The 24,012-nt window shown below is 36.7% G+C and overlaps 1 protein-coding gene across 1 annotated transcript in view; it reads right to left on the bottom strand.

The window, feature by feature from the left end:
* Window positions 1-24,012, bottom strand: part of Nost (Nostrin) — a 281,655-nt gene that overhangs the window by 8,074 nt on the left and 249,569 nt on the right. The window contains exons 12-13 of the mRNA XM_090394525.1: window positions 18,612-18,741; window positions 880-996 (exon numbers count right to left, since the gene is read on the bottom strand). Coding sequence (XP_090250651.1) covers window positions 880-996; window positions 18,612-18,741 — 247 coding nt within the window. The remainder of the gene's footprint in view (window positions 1-879; window positions 997-18,611; window positions 18,742-24,012) is intronic.

Below are 24,012 nucleotides of genomic sequence, written 5' to 3'. Positions count from 1 at the left end.
TAAATTTCTTTTCATGGTTAGTTTTATAATGTCGTTGCACATTATACTCTTTAGCAAGAGAAATTTGTTTATTGCAAATCAAGCAGATCAGTTTACCATCCACTACTATACTTGAATGCAGCTTTGTTAGCACATTTGTTCCATGGTGTAAACACAGCTCTGCAGCAAAAGGTTAAGCCTTAACCATTAAAAATTAAATATAAACTGTTTTTTAACCTCTATAATAAGTATATATTAACAGAATATTTAAAATTTTAAAAAATAATGAAATAATTTTTTTTTTTTTTTTTTTTTTATAAAATTGAGCTGCAGGCCAGATTCAGCCCTCAGGCTGTATGTTTGAGCCCCTGGCTAAGAAGATTCAAATGTGACCAAAATAACTGGCCAGTGGAATAATGCATATAAGGCAATGTGGTCTTCAAAGGTTGAGGAATGGACAAGTGAGATTTTACTGTTTATGGGTGGAAGAGATAGAACTTGCAGTCATCTGTAAAAGCTGGCTGGGGATGTTAAGAAGCATTCAAGGTTCAGGTTCTTCTCATGACATACATATGCAATTGTGCTACTATTAGATGCTGCAAGTCACCTTTGGCAAATGTTTTTCCAGTATGCAAGACACAGGCCATGAGAAGCATGCACATCAAGGACAGAACACGAAGTTACATCCTGCAGTAAAGGCAGGTGTATGGAAATTGCTTCTCATGTTTTGCATAGTGTTTAACTTTCAACTAGTGAAATTAAGTTTGTTTCACTTAATAATGAGCAAGTCTTCCACTTAAGACTATATAATAAACATTATTTGATTAATCATTCTTGTAATTACTTTATATTTGTTGCTAACCAATTTGATATAATTATTTCTAAAACAATATCACTCACCAAGAACAAAAGAAAGTTCATCATCCAGCTGTGCTTCATAGTTATAAAGAGCCTTGCACTGTAACTGTGACTGATTGTTTAAGGCAGGAAGATTGGCATAGAGAGAATCTGTATCATCTTAAAAAAAAATAATATATATCAGGTATGGAAAATTATACTATGTAAAAAAAGTATTGTCAGACAGAACAAACTAGTACACTCAAATTCCACATACTAAAGCTGAATATACTACCTAGTCTAATCATAAATACTGTTGCAAATTGAACAGTACATAACCACATATATAATGTGCATATAGCAGCACTTCATGCATGCCTAAGTCTGTGAGGGTACACATCAATGGCAGCATGTACAACATCCAACAGAAACACTGCCACCGCTCGCTTCCAAAACACTTTCCATCTTCAGGCTAGAAACGCTGGGATATCATTTCTTGCAGGCTACTCTTTCAAGCTCCAACCATAATTTGAAGTACAACAGATTAGATCTGGACTTCCAGACAGCCAATCAGATGGTGATATGTGGTCAGAGATATTCGCCTCCAACCTGTTGTGTAGCCCTCACCTTATGTATAGGAGCAGAGTCCTTTTGGAATGTCCACTGCCTACCATTAAATAAGGTTGTTCAGGGGCTGTATCACAGGTTCTAGCATGGTGTCTTGATACACACTGGCAGAGTTTTAATCTCTTTCTTGCAGAAATACAACTTGGATATTTCAACCTTTAACATACAGACTATGAACAGATGATGTGCGAAAATGCTTCAGATGCAATTCTAAAGGTGAACATATAGTTAAGTCTATGGCAGTGAATGTTCAGGTAGGCAGGAAGTTGTTGCTTCCTAAACTAACAACTCCTCAGATGTTTGTTTAAACACTACTTCATAGAGTGTTGTATCTATTTAAATCTCCCATTAAAAGTAAGAGGTAACTGCAATATGATATCACATCAAGATCATCTTGAGAGACGAGTGGCAGGAGAAACGTTTATGCAGTATACTATTCAAGTTATAACTGAGAGTTAGCAACTACTTCCATGTTTATATTGAGTAAGACTTGCCAGAAGGAGGTATGGGTGCCCACAAGGAGGAATGGCAACTCCTCCATGAGCAGGCCCATCTCCCGTCCTTACGAATAATGGTGGTATTTTGTAATGTCAGATAGTCTCTCAGCTTTAGGCATGTTTCCTGCAGACAAAACCATACTAATTTATACTTCTGCAAGAGGGTTTCATGGAATCCATAATTCCATTGTAAGAATGTTTTCATTATGTCTTTTTGGTAGTATCATCTGGATTTCTATGTTGACTAGTTGTGTTTTCATTAGTTTTGGATTTTTTCTTTGAGCACAGCCAATATCCATTATTTCTTCATAAGGAAAAATATCATATTTTATGTTTCTAGGACACTAGGTACATGAATTATTTTATCAAGAGATATTGAGGTAGCCAAGCTATCACAATGACCCATCTATTAGAGAGTCTGCAGTGCACATTCCAATATCTTTTTTTTTAGTGGATTTTCATGTAGCAGGACCATCTTTGGCATTTCCTCAGGAGTTGGTTCATACTGATTGGTCTTCATTCATTCAAGAGATAGCAAGCAGGTCACATCATTCAGGGATGTTATAATTGTGAGAAGGCAGAACCAACATATGGATTTGGATCTATCCCTATTAACACTTTTTTTATTGCTGCCTTCAGCATAAAAAGGTTTTATCAGATGTTGCTACCACTATTGTAATATATTGCCTTTTCACCTCCTGATAAGTGATGAATTGCTGTTTTTATTTTTTTGGATTTCCTTCTCATTCTTCCACCTTTGATAACTTCAAAACTGTAAATAAATTGATAAACCAGAATACAAATGATAAATTCGTTACTGTATGTGTGTTGGAACATTGATAGTTGTTGCTATCACGTTCAGTGGTATCATGCATGCTATATCCTAGGTCCATGGCAGTTAAATTTTTGATGAAAGACCATACTTGATATAAAATTAAGCCTAGATTTTTATTGCATTGTGTAGGGATCCTAAGCATTTGTGAGGCTTCTTTAATTTTTTTTTTTTGTGAAACAGTTATCAAAACCTTGAATTCCCCCCCCTTGTTTAATCTACTTTGGCTCAATTTCTCCAATCAATGTCTTGTTGACTCCAAACTCCATTAACCACTCTGACCTCTTCAGCTATCTCTCTATAGCTTAATTTTCTACAGTCAGAATACTCTAATAATGACGATCATCTCTCCTGGGATGATCCTCACTTCTCCAGGTTCACCGATCAAGTAGGAAGGGATGCTGATGTGTTTGCCATTAGCAACAACCTATCCCAAATCGTTAATCTGCCTATCAGAATACCTGCCAACCCCTCCTATTTGCCAATACACTATTTCTTCCTAAAAAGCTCCCCTTCCAAGTATACTGTCGATGTTAGTTCTCCTCTTGGTAAATCACAACCTCATACAAGTCTTTTGCCACAGAAAAACCTTTGGCAAGTCCTTTGACACTACAAGGGTGCAACATGGATCAACCTCTGTGACTTTATTCCTCCTTCCCATGGTCTGAATACTGCTTCGGTTCTCCCAATTCAAACACCTGCTCAGACCAAATAACAGAAATTAAGGCCTTCATCCTTTATTTGCTTCAAATTCACAGCCACTGTCTAACCCTTAGTTCTAAAAGGGTGGCAACAAAGTAGAAGAAAAACCCTGCATAGCACAAATAGCAAGGCCAAAATTCCAGCTACTCAACACTAAAAGAATCATCACCAAATCCAAATCATACTTTGAAAGGACCAAATGCCATAAACTTTTCTCCTTCTGGTCCCTTAACAAGAGCATTTGGCAGAACTTTTGCTCACCCAGTTTTCCATCACTCAACATCTGGATGATATTGTAGTCACCTCACCAGTAAGTCAGACAAGATAGTCAGAGAAACTCATGTGGTTGCCTTGACATTTCAAAGACATTTGATATAGTTTGGCATTGAAATGCCATCCAATGGTCTACTTTCCACATTCTACAACTGGACCACCAAACTAGTCACTGACTACATGTCATGGTGGATGGTTTCTTTCTCTCAGATTTTCCTACCAATGCAGAAGTACCTCAGGGTTCCATCCTTTCACTCACTCTTCATGTATATAAATGACTTGCTTAGTCTTCCAATCCTGTCCATAGATTTGCTGATGACAGTACACTATTCCTCCTTTTCGTTAGACAAACCTTGCAGTGCTCAAGTATTAGAATCTGCAAGATACACCATAACCAATGTCTAATCTCCTTACTATATCCCAATGAGGCAAGGACAATCTTATATTTTTCAAGGCCACCAAAACACAGTCCTGTCTGATTTCTCACAAGAAAGCTCCATCCCTCTCCATTACCTTCAATAATACTCAGATATCCAAACATGATCAGATTTCCCTTCTTATATTGACTTACATCTTCAGCCCTTCCTGGCACAAGCACATTTCAACTATAGCTTCTGCAGTTGCCAAAAAAAAAAAACTTTTTTTTTTTTTTGCAAAAGACACTACTTCACACCTGCTAACTGTATTAAATCCCAAATCTGCCCAACAATGGAATATTGTCCCCCTATTTGAAGTGGTACACCAAAATCCTGTCTAAGATTGCTTGAATCTATCCAGAGGAGGGTAGATCGGGTTAGTGATCCTGCTGTCACATATCCACTTTAGTCCCTCTCACAGACATTGAGTTCCTGCCTCTCTTACAGAGACCTTCATGAACAATGCTCTGCTAAATTGGCCATTGTTATTCCTCCAAAATCATTAGAACAAGAGGCCACTGCTAACCAACACTTTTTGGAACAGCCTCTCCCACTCTGCCTTCCCCAAAGAATACAACCTTCAGTGATACAAAAAAAGTAAACAGATTGCTCCTTTCTTCTTATCTACATACAGCACTGATTTGCTATAGATCTTTTAAACTTTCATATGTGTGGGTCAGATAAAATCCAATTTTGTTTTCTTAATCTTCGTCACTTTCCTGGTTTGGGTCTTATATTCCTCACGGAACTGTTCTCCATCACTATCTATAACCTCTGTTTCATCTGCAGTTCCCAATGATTTTATTAGTAATCCACTTTGCACCAAATCTTGTTATCTTTATACTCAAGGAATGCAATTTGACAATGTTGCTGATAAAATATTTATCTAGCTCCCATGTGCTGTACTGTTCATCTTTTCCTTCCAATTCTTCTAGCCACTGAACTGCCCCAAGCTGATTTCTGAGGCTACTATAATCACCTGCTTTATAATTCTACATTAGTTTCTTCTGTGGTCTTAACTTAGAGGATGAGTACACAGTCATGCTCACCAACTGAAATAAAGGATATTTTAGTTACAATCAGATCCCCTGGTGCTAAGACCAAATCCAAAACTTGATCCTCCTGAACCACATGTTGCCAAGATGTTTGTCCCTTAAGAATTCCAAAACTTCAGTTTCTTTTCTGCTGCCCAATTTATATTTCTACAATTAAAATCTCCCATGATGTCGTCTCACACTTTCCAAACTAATCTGCACTATATTAGTTTGGCAAGTGTTCCTGTTCATTCTGTAACTTGGTTTATAGCAACATCCATAAAATATCCTATCTACCTCATCTCTTACAGAAAATGATGAAAGCACATTTATCAGATGCAAATATTAAGGATGTTAGTGAAGCTGCTAGTTTGCAGAGGGAAGAAGTGACAGGAACAAATTTGAAAGAGAAGAAATGTTCAATGAGAGAGAGTATATGAAAGTTGTTGAAAGAAGCAAAAATGAAGAGTAAGAAAGTAAAGATTATGAGTCTACTGCTTTGGTATGATAGAGAAGTTAAGGGACATGATTGCTAATGAGTCAGTCAGAACATTGTGCAGGAGGATGGTGTGCAGTTTATACATATATAGAGTGAATTTGATGCACAAAAGGACTTACATGATGAACTACATTTGAATGGTTTTTGAGTCAGATGTTTGGAAAAATTGTTTAGTGAGTGCAGATTTGGAAGTGCAAATGCAGGGAAACTAGATATTGGGAGGGGGAGATCGAGCATGTGTCTAGCCACCCCTGGAATAAATGAGTAAGTACAGAAATTATTATTACATCACACCCACCTCCAGGGAGTCCAAACACTCATCGAAGGAGGGCATCTACTCTACAACTTTTTGTCTTACTACTTCACCAACCATCATCATCTAACATCAACGCCACCTACCGCTGACTACCACCACCAGTACTTTCACAGACAATCACAAACATCCATGTCCATGGCAGGATTCAAACCCGCAGCCTTTTGGCTGGAGAGCAGATACGCAAACCACTCGGCCAACCAGGCCGGCAATATTATATAGTGCTGAATGCAATTTCACAGGTTTCAGATTGAAGTGGGTTGATAATTACGTTACACAAGGATAATTGTGGGTCTGAGCAGATGCTGAAATAAATGTACACAAATGTCAGAAATAAGGGAGAGGAGTTTTTTTTTTTTGCATTTGCCAGCTCAACTTAGAAAAAGTTTTAGGCATCAGTGAGAGCTTATTGACAGAAAAATTATAGTTACAGTGATAGAATATAAAAGGTATTGTATTTTCAGAGAGGATAGAGGGAATAGGACAGGAGGTAGAATATTGCTGATAGCTTAAGTACTACAACTAGCAAAATTAGAAATTAAAGGATTTTAGGTCTGGGGTATATGGTTCAATTGAGTGTCTGGTGTGGGATAGACTAATAGGACAAAATATATTGTTGGTTGATGCTATAGACCACAAGGTCTACAGCAAGATGCCATGCATTGGCAGATTAGCACAATGAATGCAGGATGAACAATTACAGTACGCCCACAGACCCTTCGACACATGTCAACAGAAGGAGACTCCATTCTGATAATAGGGTAAGCAATGTGTATTGTAGGACGAATTGTTTATTATTACACATTGGAAAAATTAACTTCTCTTTTATGATCGTTGTAATTTTTAAAGTGTTAACTATGTGTTTGTATAACAGTTGTAAAATTTTACCTATAAAGCACGTGATTTTGCATGTTGGCGACCAATTCGTAAGTCCTTCATTCTTTCTCCGCTTCAGCATGAATCGACTATTCTTGGCAAATCTCCAAGCAAAGCTCTCTAAAGTGTGGGCGTACTATACTGTGTGTAACTTCAACTATGGAGACATAAATTGGGGGGAGAAAAGGTGGCATGTCAATATGCACAGTGGAATTTATACAGTTGCTAAGAGATAATTATCTGAAACATGTTGTAGAGGGACCAGTAGTTTGAGTGCTGGATCTGATAATGGCATCAAAAGATATCCATAAACAATTGGAGGCAATGTTTACCTTGGTAAACATTGCCTCCAGTTGGGTAGAGTGACCATGCACTCTTGTTCTGGAAAGCTGCTAAACATGTGGAATTCTCTGTCAAAGGGTTTATGTTGACTATAAAGCTGGTAATTAAGACAGACTTAGGAGATATCTTGGAGCATTGCCATGGCTTAAGAAGCTACAAGGAAAGAATGTCAGTAGTACATGGGAAGTGGTATCAGACTGCATACTAATGGTCACGGAGATAAACCAAGTAGGGATTAAGCGGATGAATAGAGATTAACCTATTGCCTGTATATAAGCAAGGGTGAACAGGCATCAACTGAAATAAAGCATCAGAAATGTAATCAATTACAGTCAGCCGAGCACATTTGTATTCAGGTAAATTACATGTTTATGCATAAATTTCCATCTGGAAAAAGGGAATAATTTAACTTTAATTTTCATACCTAAAATGAATTTTATATCTTAAAGAAATTGTAGATTTTCTGAACAGTTGGGAAAATCAGTCCTTAAAACAATTAATTTTCCCTTCAGACTAGTCTAGTCACAGTAGTGACTATTATAGGTTCTACTGCCTTTGTTCTCCCTACCACTCAAAAATATTGTCTAGCATTACAATTGGACAGCATGAAATATTTCCTATCAGTTTGCATAAACAAACAGCCACGTCAAGGTTAATGCAAATAATCCACAGTACAAACATTGTAAGCAGTTGCTACCTCAGCTATTTTATTCAGAAATTTAAATTATGACATGTATACTGCATCTGTATATCAAAACAAAAATTTGTTGATTGATCCCTTTCCCTTAAATTCCAGTGAAATAATTTTTCTAAGAGAATTATGGAAGTTTATCCCATCTGTTAACATACAAAGACCAAGGTAACATGTCAAGAGCTGTTAAAATAAAAAAATAAGTATTAATAGTAAAGAAAGATACTGTGCTTATTTTGTTGCACAATACTGGTTTTTAAGTTTGAAAATTGACTTTTTTTTTTTAATTAAATTAGTTAGAGTATAATAAAATTAGTTTAATCCTTTATCCAAGTGTGAGCAAACAAAGTTTGCACCTGAAAGTATCTTCGGGACTGGGGTAAGGTGGTACAACACCAGGGCAACTTGTTGCAAAGGTGGAGCAAGATACTAACACTCCTATCTTAGTATCTCCTATAATGCAAAACACATCTCCTTGCGGATATGTCTAATGTTATGCATTAAGGGAAGGGCCACTATTGACCTGTTATTGCTTCTGCCTGGTATCTCCACTTGGGCCTGGCTCCCACTGAAGAGACCTCAATAAAGGTCGAAACTAGTCTGGGTAGTGGTCCTTCCCTTAATGCATAACATTAGACATATCTGCAAGGAGATGTGTTTTGCTTTATAGGAGATACTGAGATAGGAGTGTTGGTATCTTGCTCCACCTTTGCAATGAGTTGCCCTGGTGTTGTACCACCTTAACCCAGTCCTAAAGATACTTTCAGGTGCAAACTTTGTTTGCTTACACTTGGATAAAGGATTAAACTAATTTTATTATGACATTCCATTAGGATTTTATTGTCTCAGTAATATATCAAACTGTATCTATTGTATTCAACACAGCAGATGCTAGGTTTAGCAACTCACCCAGCCCACCACAATTTAAAGACTACATTATTCATAGCATAGTTTATTTTGTTACTTGCTATGCATCTTATTGTTTAAAAATGCTGCAGATGCAGGACTGGAATATGTATGTGATAGAGATAGTGATTAATATTATTAGTGAGACTTGGCTAATAGCAGATATAGTTACAGGAATTGAATGTGAAAGGTTTAGTATTTTCAGCAAATATAGGATGGGGAAGCATACTGATCATGATAGCAGATGAATTGCAACCAAAAAGAATAGGAGATAGGCAGGAGGGTGGCTGTTCATTTGAAGTAATCTGGTGAGATTAAGGCCAATAAGAAAATATACAGTTGGTTGTTGCTATAGGCCAGGGAGTTCCACAGATGATCTAGAAGACATGCATCGCCAAATTAGTACAATGAATATAGGTCGACTGATTATTATAGGAACTTCAACTATGGAGATCTAGACTGGAAAGAAGAAAGATCTGCATGGCAGGAAGGAAATAGAATTTATACACCGGCTAAGAGACAGTTACTTAAGGCAGCATGTGATAGAGGGGAACTAGGGGTGATGGAGTATTGGACCTGTGCATAGGATCACAAGAGCTATCCATAAGCTGGCCTGGTTGGCCGAGTGTTAGCGCATCCACTAACACTCAGCCAAGAGGCTACAAGTTCGAATCCCACCATGGATGTTTGTCATTGTCTGTGAAAATACTAGTGGTGGTAGTGAGCAGTAGATGGTGTTGGTGTAGATGATGCAATTCGCTGTAGTTGATAGACTGTGAGCAGTGGAGACTAAGAGTTGTAGAATAAGTAGAATTGTCCTACTGTGGACAGACAGGTAGATCCATTAACAAATGCATTTCAGAACATCAAGACCATATCCATCTCAGGAAGTGCTGAAGCCCTACGTCACAGACCTAATTTGAACCGTAATGACATTCTTACTATCCCTGAAGTCTGGGAAATTGTCATCCTAAATTGTGTGAAAATAATTTTATATGTTCTCATTTTAATGTAATTTTTTTCCAGAGCATGTTATAACATGCTACTGTATGCATAGAGGGATTCCATTGTAAGCATGCACCCAACTGTATATAATTCCTAGTGTTGTTTGAATTAACTGTATTGAAGATGTCCTATGATACTTAGGACAAAATACTTATTAAAAATCTTATTACTGTGGTTACGTATGTTTAGTCGAGTAGAATAGCTGCCCTCCCTCAATGAGTCTTTGGAGGTGTCACGTGATAATAATGAAGGTGACAACATTGCCTCCAATTGGTGAAATTGACTATGCAGTCTTGACTTGGAGATTGTAAAACATGAGGAATATTCCATCAAGAAGAGGCATTTATGGAACTACAAGGCAGGCAATTATAACATACTAATTTATAATGTATAAATAATTATACATTATAAATATGTACCATGGCATAAAACACTGCAGGGTAAGGATGGTAGTGCATGGATATGGGGGGGGAGTCATCTAGAGGAAGCTATATTAAATTGTATACCTAGAGTAAAAAGGGTTAATCAGGTAGGAGTTAGATGAATGAGTAATATCATTAAGCATGAGCTGCAGAAGAAAATGCTGTAGAAGGTATATAAAGAGAAAGATGACCAGCAAACTCGTGAACAGTACAAGGCTCAGGCAAGAAAGATGACAAGTATGGCAAAATCAGATTATGAGAAGAATCTAGCTGAGCAGGCCAAAAGAAATTCCAAAGAGTTCTTTTGTCATGTTGCAAGTAAGAGGAAGAATCGCTATGGAAGAATAACCTTATTGAGTAAGGATAGTCACAAGGAGACAGAAGCAGATAAAATAGTTGAGTTAATAAGTGACCATTTTGCAAAGGTATATCATCCTAGTGAAGTTAATGCTTTAACTTATGTGACAGACATTAATGTGGGAACAGAGGTGGATGAATTAGAGGTTCTTAGGATATTACAGAATCTCTGTGTAAATACAGCTGTGGGATTAGATGAGATATCAACTAGGATTTTGCAAGAATGTGCAAGGGCCTTAAAGAGCCTAGGCAATGCCTTTGACTAGGCTCTTTAATTTAAGTCTCAACTCTGGTAGAGTCCAAGGGAGTGGAAAGAGGGCAAAATAATTCCTTTGCATAATGGAGGTTCCAAGACTACAGTAGCAAATCATAGACTACTCAGTATCTCAGGCATGGTGGTAAAAGTACTAGAAAAATCAGTAAAAAAGAGAATTCAAAAATGGGTAGATAAAAATATGATAATATATGAGGGTCAATATGGCTTTGTGGTTGGGTCATGCCTTAGTAATTTACTAACTTTTTGTAATAGACTAACAGCTGAGTTGGATAAAGGAAATGGCTACACGATGATTTTGCTGGATTTTGCAAAAGCATTTAACAGAATACCACATGGAAGTCTGTTATGCAAATTAGAATAAATGGGGATAGATATGACACTACTTAAGTGGATAAGAGGGACAGATATCAAAAAGTGGCATATGGAGAGGCAGAATCAAAACAAAAACAGGTGAGTGGTGTGTGGCAAGGTTCAGTGCTCTGACCATCTATTTATTTTGATTAACTATTACTCTACCTAATTTTGCATCATCAGCAAACAACTGATTATTTACTTTCAGGCGATGTGGAGAACTTGCAGGACAATTTAAATAAGCTGCCGGTATGGACGAAAGATAATGGCTGTCAGTTTAATGTCTAGTTAAGCATTTTGGGATAAATAGATTACAAGCCATGTATCATATTGATGGCAAGGTACTCGAGAAAATAGATGAAGCTAGAGATTTAGGGGGAGGTGGTAGACAGAGTTAAAGTTTAGAAACATATTGCTAAGATAGTAAATAAGATTACTTGGCTAGTGAAGAACACATTAACAAGTAGAGATAAGGAAGTTGTAATTCCTCTTTATAAGGCCTTGATATGCCCACATCTAGATTACTGTGCTTGAATCTGCTCCCCTGGGTTTCTTGGGGGATGAGGAAGCAGTGGAGAGGATTCAGAGGTGAGTGACCAAGATTGTGAGTGGCCTGTGGAATGTTCCCCATGAGGATAGACTGAAGGTGTGTGGATTGCAGAAGTTGGTTGATAAGAGAAAAAGAGAGGATATGATAGAAACATTTACGTTTCTTAAAGGGCTTTATAGGATAGATGGAAGGGAAATATTTCAGCACTTGGCTAGAGGAACCAGAACAATGGGTCATCCCTGGAAGTTGAATAAAGGTGTGGTTAATAAGGGTACAAGGACTAGATTTTTTTGCTTGGAGTGTTGTGAATGAGCTGCCAGAGTCAGTTGCGAGTGCTTTGTCTATTAATGGGTTCAAAGAGCGGTATGATAGATTGGGTCTCCTGCAATGATCTTTGGACTCTATGGAGGTGCCCGTATAATAATAATTCCTCAGAAACATTTCTGAGGAAAGACAACGAGCATGTTGTCCTGGGTATGATAATGCAGAGTGACAGAAGAGCAGCAATAACAAATGAGATAATAGCAAGAATGTATAGGAAAAGTGGTCTGGAATATATAGATGCATGGAATGTATTTGAGGATACAAGAATTGTATGCAAGAGATAGTTTATATTGGAATACAGAAGGGTATTTGCAGGGCATTTGGGGAGCCTTGTTTTTAGAGCAGGGAAATTAGAATTATACAGATAGAATATAGCAGGGATGGCCTCATGTGGAGATAGTCACTTCAGAAATGAAAGTGTGTACACTATATTGCAGAGCAAGGTGGAGTACAAAAGGAGTAACAATGGCCATGAGAATATTGGAATGCACAGAAGAATAAAAAATAAAAGGAACGAGATTGCTGTATTGATTGACTCAGTCTTCCCAAGGATTGTTTGGTATCAGTGAAACTTGGTTAACTGATGATGTTTTAACATGGATAGAAATTGAAGGATATAGCATATTTCAGCAGGATAAGCATGCATGGTGGTGGAGTTTATTGTATAATGAAACCTGTGGAGAATTCATGACTAAACAAACCCACATTTCATCCTAAGTATCTTAAAACATCGTCAGTACAGTTAATTCAAACAATACTAGCAATAACATTGTAATCAATAACATGATTACAATGGAATCCCAATATGCGTGCAGTAACGTGTTATAGAATTAAATTAAAATATATCTGGAGGGGGAAAAAAGATTACATTAAAATAAGATAACATATGTAAATCCAGAAAGGGTATCTCCTTTCTGGATTTACGCGTCCAAAGAAAAGAAGATGGGTCTATCTCCACTTCTGTCTATTGCAAGCAGACATTTTCAGGTTGCTACATTCACAATTCTTCTGCTCATCATCCATCTCAGAAATTTGGCATCATTAAATCATTAGTAACCAGAGCAAAGATTCTGCTCCTCTGAAGAATCTCTAAACCAAGAATTGGAAATAATCAAAAATACAGCCACTAAATGGATAATCTTAAAACAACTCAAAAAATCAGTCACTTCCCCACACATCAACCTAGACAAGAACAAGCCCATAGGATTCCCATACCTTATGTCAAAGGCATCTCCAAACATCTTTCAAAAATTATGAAGAAATACAAACTTGCTACTACCTACAAATCAATCAACCAGATTTATAACTTGTTACCTTCTCCTAAAGACAAACTCTCACCTCTGTACCTGGCATGTAAGAGGTTCCATGCTCCTGTAAAATTGTCTTACTATGGACAGACAGGTAGATCTGTTCATAAATGCATTTTGGAACATCAAGACCATATCCATCTTATCAAACTGCAGAAATCTAGCCTTGCACAACACTGAGTTGAAAACCCAAACCATAGGATCCATTGGGAAAAGACCAAACTTCTACAGATATTTATATAAAGATGAAGGTTTATATAAAGAAAGTGCTGAAGCCTTACTTCACAGACCAAATCTAACCGTAATGATGTTCTTGCTATTCCTAAAGTATGGGGAATTGTTATACAAAATTGTGTAAAATAGTTTTTATATATGTTATCTTATTTTAACGTAAACTGTTTTTTTTTCCCCTCCAGATATATTTTAATTTGATAACATGCTACTGCACGCATATTGGGATTCCATTGTAATCATGCACCCTAATTGTATGTTATTCCTAGTATTGTTTGAATCAACTGTACTGACGATGTCCTAAGATACTTAGATGAAATATTTACTTATTAAAACTTATTACTGTGGTTATTATGTGTTTGTTTAGTCATTATTACTACTTGACACCTCCAGGGAGTCCATAGACTCATCAAGAGAGAGAGAGAGGGGGGGGCAACTGCTCTACAACTGTCTCCTGCCGACCACCACCACTGGTATTTCCACAGACAATCACAAACATCCATGCCCACGGCAGGATTTGAACCCGCAGCCTTTTGGCTGGAGAGCAGATACGCTAACCACTCAGCCAGCCAGGCTGGCAATTCATAAGAGATGAATCATGCCCTCTCAGGGTGGAAATAATTAATAGCTTTGACACTATATGGTGCGAGATGTTTATAAGACAAGATATTTAGTGAAATGTTGCTACAGACCAGGGAACATGACAGTGATTTGCAGGAGATGTTTAGGCAAATTAATTTGCTTAGTGCTTTGCACTTGGAACTTCAACTATAACAAAACCTGGGCAAAGGAGACAGCATGCATCAATAAGGGAACTAAATTTTGGGATTTCTTGAAGGACATCTGTCTTAGACAGCATGTGATGGAAAGAATACGAGGATGAAGAGTTTTGGATTGGTCACAGCATTAAGTATGTCATACTTGATCCCTCATGGAGTGTTGTAATGTTACCCATTATAAAAGATAAATTGCAAATAATACTAATTGCCTTTGAGAGTATATATGGTGTGAGACAGGCATTTATAAGACAAGATATTTCTGTAGACTATGGAACACAGATGGTGGTTGAGCATAAAATGTCTAGGCAAATTAGTTTGCCAACTAGAAAGGGGGAATGGGGCTTGAACTATAGCAATATAAACTGGGCACAGGAGGAAGCAGGCACTACTAAAGGAATCATATTTTTAGACTTCTTGAGGGGAAAACTGTCTCAGGTAGCATGTAGTGGAAAGAACACAAAGATCAAAGTTTTGAGTTTGGTCACAGCATCAGAGAAGATCTAATTATGATCGAGATATACTTGCAAATTAGTTTGACAAGACTGAATTTCACATCTTAAGGGAATGTACTATGGAACTGACCATGCTATTAACTTAATCTATCAGAAAGCAAGCCATTCACTTCTGCTTAATCAGTTACGAGTTTCTAAACACGAATTGGCAACAAATAATTTAAAAATTATAGAATTAGAAGCAGAATTGTCAAACACGTTAAATCAATAGTTGCTACAAGTGATTATTAGTGTTTCAAAAAATTCAGGGACCAAAGCTTTTGATAAAAGTAACACTAACCTACATAAAAAATACCTCAATTTGTCAAAGCATTCTAAGAAAAATACCAACAAATTACCATCTGAAAAATGGGTGATTAACTTATCTAACTGTCCTCTAACAGAAGGTGAATTAAATGTTCTAGCAAGAGGTCATAAGTTTGCCATTCCTCCAAAATGCTTTTTGTATCTAGATTTTATAAACAACATCGAAAGAAGCATTGGCCACCTCTCCAGTATTGAAGCCAATAAACTTCGTTTTGAAATAGCAAAAATAATTTTGGATGCCAAACCTTCAGACTTAAATATTCCACCATCAGAATTGAAAGCTCTTACTGCCTTAAAACATAAAACCAATCATCACCAGAGCAGACAAGGGAAATACCAGTGGCGTTCTTGATACTCAGTCATATGACCGAGAAATGAATTTACTACTCCGAGATCGAAATACTTATACAAAACTTGATCATGATCCCACAAAAAGACAGCTCAAGAAACTGAACAAGTTACTTGATGAAACAATTTCTTTAGATGAAGAAACTGTAAAAAAACTCAAGACATACCATGCAAGACCTCCCAGAATATACGGTTTACCCAAATTTCACAAGAACAACATCCCACTCAGACCCGTCGTCGATTCTATTAGCAGCCCGACTCACAAGTTATCAAAATTCTTATCTAACCTTCTCAGTCCCCACATTGGCCACTCAGCCTCATCAATTAAAAATTCCACAGAGCTTCACGCTAAAATAAAAGACACTCAACTGTTGGAAACAGACATGCTAATTAGCTTTGACATTGTCTCCCTCTTCACTAATATTCCTCATAAGGAAACAGAGGACCTGTTAACTCAAAATCCGTCTGATATTGTTGAACTATTCAAATTCACAATTACTTCCGGTTACTTCACTTGGAAAGAAAAATTCTACAAGCAAGAGGAGGGAACAGCTATGGTACCTCCCTTATCACCTAACTTGGCAAACCTGTTTATAGGAGATCTTGAAAAATTTTTGCATTTCAACCCAAACCAAAAATCTGGCTACATTATGTCGATGGCATCTTTGCAGTCTGGGGTCATTCCGAACAAGAGCTACATCTGTTTCTAGATAAAATAAACCTTCACCCCCGCATCAAATTTACATTAGAAAAAGAATCTCCACAGGGTATCTCTTTCCTGAATTTACACATCCAAAGAAAAGAAGATGGTTCCATCTCCACTTCTATCGAAAGCTGACCTTTTCAGGTTGCTACATCCAACTCTTCTGCTTGCCATCCTTCTCAAAAATGTGAGATCATCAAATCACTGGTAACCAGAGCACACAGATTTTGCTTCTCTGATTAATCTCTAACACAAGAATTGGAAATAATCAAAAACACAGCCATTCTAAATGGATACAATCTTAAAACTACTCAAAAAATCAGCCACTTCTCCACACATCAACCTAGACAAGAACAAGCCCATAGGATTCCCATACCGTATGTCAACGGCATCTCAGAGCAACTTTCAAAAATTATGAAAAAATACAGTCTTGCTGTAACCTACAAACCCATCAACCAGATCTACAGCTTGTTACCTTCAACTAAAGACAAACTCCCACCTCTGTTACTACCTGGCATGTACGAGGTACCATGTTCCTGTAAACTGTCGTACTATGGACAGACAGGCAGATCTGTTTTTAAACGCATCTCTGAACATCAAGACCACATCATTCTCATCAAACTGCAGAAATCCAGCCTCTCCCAACACAGAGTTGAAAACCCAAACCATAGAATCTACTGGGAAAAGACCAAACATCTACACAGATCTTCCTACAAAGAGGAACGTTTATATAAAGGAAGTGCTGAACCCATACTTCGCAGACCCAATCTAAACCACGTTATTTCCAACTATACTGATGATTCCTAAGACACTTAGGTCGAAATATTTACGTATTAAAAAACCTATTACTGTGGTTTTAGGTGTGTTTATTTAGTCATGAATTCTCCACAGGTTTCTTTATATAATCATGCTATTAGCTTAGCTGTTTAATAAAAGTCTTGCAATGGGATGAGCTCCTAGAGAGTGGAGGGATGGTAAGATAGTATCATTGCAATAAAGATGCCAGTACAATGGAGGTACCAAACTATAGACCTATTTGTATTTCTTTTGTAGTTGTAAAGATTTTTGAGAAAATGGTAAGGAACTCATACAGAATTGGACAGATAAGGCAATATTTATGTAGGCCAACATCTATTTATTAAAAGGCACTCTTAGTAATCTTGTAATCTTTTACAGTAGAGTAAAAAAAAGCAGTGGATGAGGGTAAGGTCTATACTGTCGTTTTTTATGGATTTTTCAAATGCACTCGACAAGGTGCCACATGACAATTTGATTTTTAAGTTGCAATATGAGTTTGCATATCCAGTTAGTGGATTGGATGTCTGGTAGATATCAAAAAGTTATAAGGGAGCAGTATCAAGGTGTAGGAAGGTTGCAAGTGGAGTTTCACAGGGTTCCGTACTGGGACCATTATTATTCAATCTTTCTGTCAGTGATATTGTTAGAGTACTATCAGGAAGATATTCAGTTGTTTACAGATAAAGTTTAGGAGGGTTATTACTAATAGTGCTGATGTTTTGATTCTGCAAGAAGGTTTGAATATGCTAGAAAAGGTAGGAATATGAATGGGGAATGTCAGTTTAATGTAAGATTTTAAAATTTGAGTTCCACAGATTGGATGCTTCTTACTCACTTGGTGGGGTTATAGTGTAGGAAGCAAGAGATCTTGGGATGATTGCAGATGTTCCAAAGACATATTGTAAATGTGAAGATCTCAGAGAACTGCTGCAATGTTCAGGAGGACATTGACCATGAGAGATAAAAGCATGGTAGTCCCATTGTATAAAGCTATTTATCAGACCATCTGCATTTCTGTGCTTAGATCTGTTCACCAGGATTTGAAGGAGAATGATGGATAACAAAAAAAATTACGACTATACAATGTTGATCATGAAGACAGAATGAAGGCATGCAGACTGCAGTTTGGTAGATATAAGACAAAGGGGGAAATATGATCCAGACATTTAAGCTGTTGAAGGGTTATGTTAGCACTAAGCAAATGAGGAGAGAGCAAGGACAAGAGGCTATTCCTGGAAGTTGCAGAAGGGAATGATGAGGGAAAGGGTAATAAGTAAACTTTTTGTGTGGAGAGTGGTAGGAGCATGGAATGCCTTGACTGAGATGGTGATGAACAAACAGACAGTGGATGAGTTTAAGGGGTGGTATGATAGACTGTGTTGACCTCTCATGATGAGTCTTGACTCCATGGAGGTCAGAAAACAATAAGTATATATAAGAACACTAAGAACTAGTAACCTATTTTATATGAAGTAAATGCATTTACAGTAAAATTAATATCAATATAATGGTCTTACTGTGATCTTGAGAAGCATGGATAATACTGTCACTGTCTGGTATATCACTGCCACCTGAGCCACTACTTTCAGAAAACCTCCTTTCCATTCTTACCCACTGTGGAACTTTAAGAACAGTTTGTGTAACTCCCTGAAAAACAAACTAGTATTAAGATAGTGAATATTTCAAGATTTAAAAAAAAAATCTTATATGCTAACCACCACTATTATTTTTGTTTCTTCAAATTCTACCATATTAACTTTTGATCTTGGAAAGAAATGCTACATTAACTTTGAGTGGTTTCTGTAGTACTGCAATGATTATAGTGCTGTTTGGGACAGCTAAGAAAACATTAACAAATGTTCAGTATATTGGTATCATTAATTTCAGTTCCACTCAACTAAAAAACAAACTTTTGTGTGTGTGTGTGAGAGAGAGAGAGAGAGAGAACAGATCCTACAGGAGGATCTGGAATAGATGAATACTGTAGGCAAAGCATAATGGTTCCCAGTTCCAAGTGGCAAAAAGTAGATTATATTTACTAAATATAAATGGTGGTGGTGGGCAGTAGATGACATCTGTAGATGATGGCACTTGTAGAGTTGTAAATTGTCCTCCCTCAAGGAGTCATGTAGTGATAATGGTAATAATTTATCTAAGAATGGAAAATGGATACATAGTCATTTTCGTGTCATGTAAAATTTCCACCTTAGCATCGAAGTAATCTTCAGTACAATGATAACAGAACAGTTAAAATACAAATAACAGAAGCATTAACTGCCATCATAGCATACGTAAGAACAAGAAAATTCCTAATTAATTTAAAAAAAGATCGATACAGTACTATTTCCCATCGAAGGGAAAAGTGAAGGCTATACAGCTTTCTGTATATAAATTTCAGCTTTCTTTATATAAATGATTTATAGGGAATCTACTCTTGTGTAAGAACTTTATCTTCTTTCAGAATATTCTGTTGAGTAATGATGGCATATTCAGCCAAGACAGATTTTCTCAGATCCATGGTACTGGATATAAAATTATGTTCTTCATTGCAAATAGTAACAGATCTACTAGATTGTCAGAAGCATGATGATCCACAGAAGCAAGGGATCTGGTAGACACCTAGAAAAGAGGAAGCTTTGCTATCCATTCCAGTTATTTTAGTGTTAAGGATAAATCAGCTGGCCTGTTGGCCAACCAATAGGTTCAAATCCTGCTCTGGGCATGGATGTTGCAATTGTGCTTAGGTTGAAGATGAATTTCATCGCCCAGTGCGATACCACTGCCCTGATTATTGGAGGCCTGAAGTGGCTCCGAAAAGTTCAACGTTTTGTCTCTAGTGCAGTGTTTCTAGACTAGGTAAAAATAAATTTTAAAAAAATACAAAGAATTGTATATATATAAAATTTTTAAATTCATAAAAATAGAAAACCTTTGCACATACAAATGTACTATAGATTTGCAAATAACTTTTTGTAGGTGGCAGTAATATAAAAAATTTGCAGATTGAAGGTACAACCATGGGAAGTCATCTTTCTCCTATATCTGCAAGCTACTTTATGGAGCATTTTGACATTTTTCCCAAACCTACAGTATGGTACGTATGTAGACATATTTGCAACATGGAATGGTTCATCTGATTTCAAGTTTTTTTTGTCTCAAAAAAATAAGTCATCCTAGAATTTACTCTAAAGGATAAAAAAACAATCGGCTAGCCTTTCTGGATTTACTGATTCTTCACTGGCCTGATGGAAGTTTGCATTCCTCAGTTTTTTCAGAAAGAAATGCACTGTTATATCCATACATCATAATCCAAGTAAAAAATGTTGAATCATTAAGACCTTGTGACATTGTATGCATACTTCATGTTCCACAGAGGACTTTGTGCTAAGAATTATATGAAATCTGCCTTTCTAAAACATGGTTTCGATGAGGTCTTTAACAAAGCATTTAACAGCTATATGCATCCAGTCTACATCTGAGAAAGAAATCTCTTAAGTTAAAGGAATATCTGAATGTATTACTAAAGTTCCAAGTCCTTTCAACATTGTGATGTTTATCCTTTCATCCTGTCAGGAAAATTTCATCCATCCTTTTTTCACCTAAAAATGGGCTTTCTCTATTTAACTTTCCAGTTATGTAGCAGAGCTCTTGCTCCTGTGATTTCTGGCTTACCTGAACATTGCATCTCAAATAGTATGAAAGAAAATCAAGCTCTTACACAAGAGTAGACTCCTTGTGGAATGTTTATATAAAGAAAGATGTCAGATCTTTTTTTTTTTTTTTTTTTAATACTGCCAGAATTTAAACAGATTCTGATGGCTTTTGGTTATCCCCTATGTAGAAAATGTTGTATTGCTTACACTATGATGGTGCTTTTTAATTGTGTTCTATTGTTATTATACTGACGATGTCTTCACTTCAATACTCCTGCAAAAATTTTATATTAAAATAATTTCCACAAGTGTTTTCCCATCAATTTGTAAATAAATATATTATACTTAAAATGAAGATATTCTTGTTTTAATCCTTTACCCAAGCATAAGCAAACAGTCTGAAGTATCTTCACAAGTAGTCTGTTTGTATATAGAGACTGTTGACTTTGCATCAATTTGCCTCTATATCCCACAATTCAAAACACCTCATTTTAGATGTATATATTGCTATGCAATATGAAAAGAATCACTACCCAGATAGATTAACATTGAGGTCTCAGTGGGAACTACACATAAAAAAAAAATATCAAGGTTAAATGCAATGCAGAAATCATGCAATTTCCATATACAAGTAGTAAAATGGTGTATTACCACACGATTAAAATACTCTGGATCACAGATAGTTGGGAAATGTGTTCACTTGGTTATGAAGTATATATTATGCTTGACAAGATTGTTTTAATCCTATGCCCAAACATAGGCTAAGTTTGCACATGAAGTATCTTCACATCTATTCTAGTGATCCTTCCTATGATGCATAGCAACATACAAGTCTGAAAGGAAGTGTGCTTTGCATTGTGGGATACTGAGGCAAAGTGTATGAAGTCATAAGTAGATTATATTTATGAATTTAATTTATGAATCTAGACACATGTTGAAAAGATTATTTTACTGATTAATAATAAAATAACTTGACGTTTCGACCCCTGTATTGAGGTCATCATCAGAAGGATACATGTGTATAAGAACCAAGCTACATGTTGTTGCACTCTATACAGGTAAATTAGATCTACGTTAACTAATTTTTCCTTAGCCTGCCCTCTAGTGATAAAAAAAATTACCAATAAAAACTATGATAAACTCTGTTAAAGTCCTCACGTACTAGGATTCTTCTGGAATTATACAGTTTATATTGTTATATTATGTTTATCTTCTGGATTTGTACAGTACAGGTATTGCTATTGAATGTTCAGGAGAAGAGAGAAAAAAAAAACACTTCACCAAGTCTTCTTGTATTGAGATTTTTCTTCGTGGTTGCTATGAAGGTTGCAGATGGGTCCTCCACATTCTTGGAATAGTTAGACCATTTTTTATTCAGATTTGGATCATATTTGAGCATTTCACATGCTTCCTTGAATTTCCGCTTGAACCAGGTTTTGGTGTGGTGTAGGGACTTGGTACCTTTCCAATCAATTCTGTGGTATGTTTGGAGTGCATGGTCAGAAAGGCCAGTTTTTCCAAAATGGATGTATTTTATGTGTCGTTTGTGTTCATTGTTTCTGATTGGGATGGTTCGCCCTGTTTCCCCTATGTATGGTATGTTAGATGTGCAATTATTTTGTAAACCCCTGGGTGGGCTAGGTGTGGCAGGGGATCCTTGGAAGAACTGAGTAGGTGTCTTAATTTTGTCAGGGGGTTTAAAGGTGGTTTTGATGTTGTATTTGTGTAGTGTTCTGTCTATTTTTTCTGAAATGCCTCTAACATATGGTATAGCATTCTTGAAATCTTTTTTGTTATTAGTGGTATCTTTGTGGAGGATCTTGTGAATGGTTTTTATACTGTATCCATTTTTTTATAAAGGTGTGTTTGATGGTCTCATATTCATGGTTAAGAGCTTGTTCATTTGAAATGATTTGAGCTCTGTGTTTAAGGGTGCATATGACCCCCCTAGTTTTTGTGTTGGATGGTGATAAGAAGTTTTGTGTGTATAGGTTTGTAACGAAAGGAGCAGCCAATCAGCCAGAAATGAAGTTAAGAGCAACCAACCACCATCGGACCACTGTCTAGTTATCAACCAATCAGATTACAACCTCACCCAAGGTGAACTCTCGCTACTGGAGAAAGGTTTAAATTACGCCATTGCTCCAAGGTTCAATAAATAAACTAGATATAATATCGAGAGAGGTTTAAGATCCCTCCCCGCCAATTTAGCTGACAAAATACTGATGGAAATTGACTGTTTACTAAATTCAACCAAAAAATTAAGCAGAAACCTAAACAAAGTGACGTTATTATCACAAAAGCAGATAAAGGGAATGCCACTGTTGTTTTAAATCGGACAAACAACATTGAAAAAATGAACCATTTGTTATCGGACCACAACACCTACCGAATGGTAAATTACAACCCCACGCAACGCAACAAAAAGAAAACTACTTAACTACTTAAATCATTTAACAAGTGGCCAAAAGAAACAATTAAAAAATTAATACCGCAGTATGCCCGCGTGCTCAGAATTTATGGCCTGCCAAAAGTACACAAAACAGACATGCCATTACGTCCAATTGTGAAAGGAATTGACAATCCAAATTACTACTTAGCCCAAAAATTAGCGGCCACACTTAAGGAATTGGTTGGTCATTCTCCTGCCTACATAAAAAATACATAATTCATAAACAAAATTAAAAACATTACACTTAACAATCAAGATCTATTAGTCAGCTTTGACATAACTTCCCTTTTCACCAATGTCCCAATCAATGATACTATCTTACTCTTACAGAACATATTTCCACATGACATCACGGTCCTCTTTGCCCACGTACTCCGCTCTGGATATTTCATGTGGCAAAACAATTTTTACCTTAAAAAAAAAAAAAAAAAAAAGAGGGTACAGCCATGGGCTCACCACTCCCCCCCCCCCCCACCGCCAATAGCGAACTTTTATATGGAAGACTGAGCAACGAGCTCTAGAATCGGATGCCTAAAGCCCAAAATTTGGGCTTTAGGCATGAAACGATATTTCGACGATATTTTCGCCGTTTGGCCCCAAGGCCGCGAAGCACTAGATACATTCCTTAGCCACCTGAACAAACAACACAAATGCATCCAATTCACCATTGAAATAGAAAACAACTCTCTTCCGTTCCTAGACATACTTGTCACACGTCTTCCTTCAGGCTGTCTCTCCTTCTCAATTTACTGTGAACCTACACACACAGGCCAGTACATACACAAAACTTCTTATCACCACCCAACATAAAAA

This window comes from Typopeltis vanoorti, chromosome 6, assembly GCF_054136105.1.
Source record: "Typopeltis vanoorti isolate ZY-2024b chromosome 6, IOZ_Tvanoo_1.0, whole genome shotgun sequence".
Lineage (NCBI taxonomy): Eukaryota > Metazoa > Arthropoda > Arachnida > Uropygi > Thelyphonidae > Typopeltis > Typopeltis vanoorti.
The sequence above is the reverse complement of the archived record's forward strand: the minus strand, read 5'-3'. Positions and strand labels throughout refer to the sequence as shown.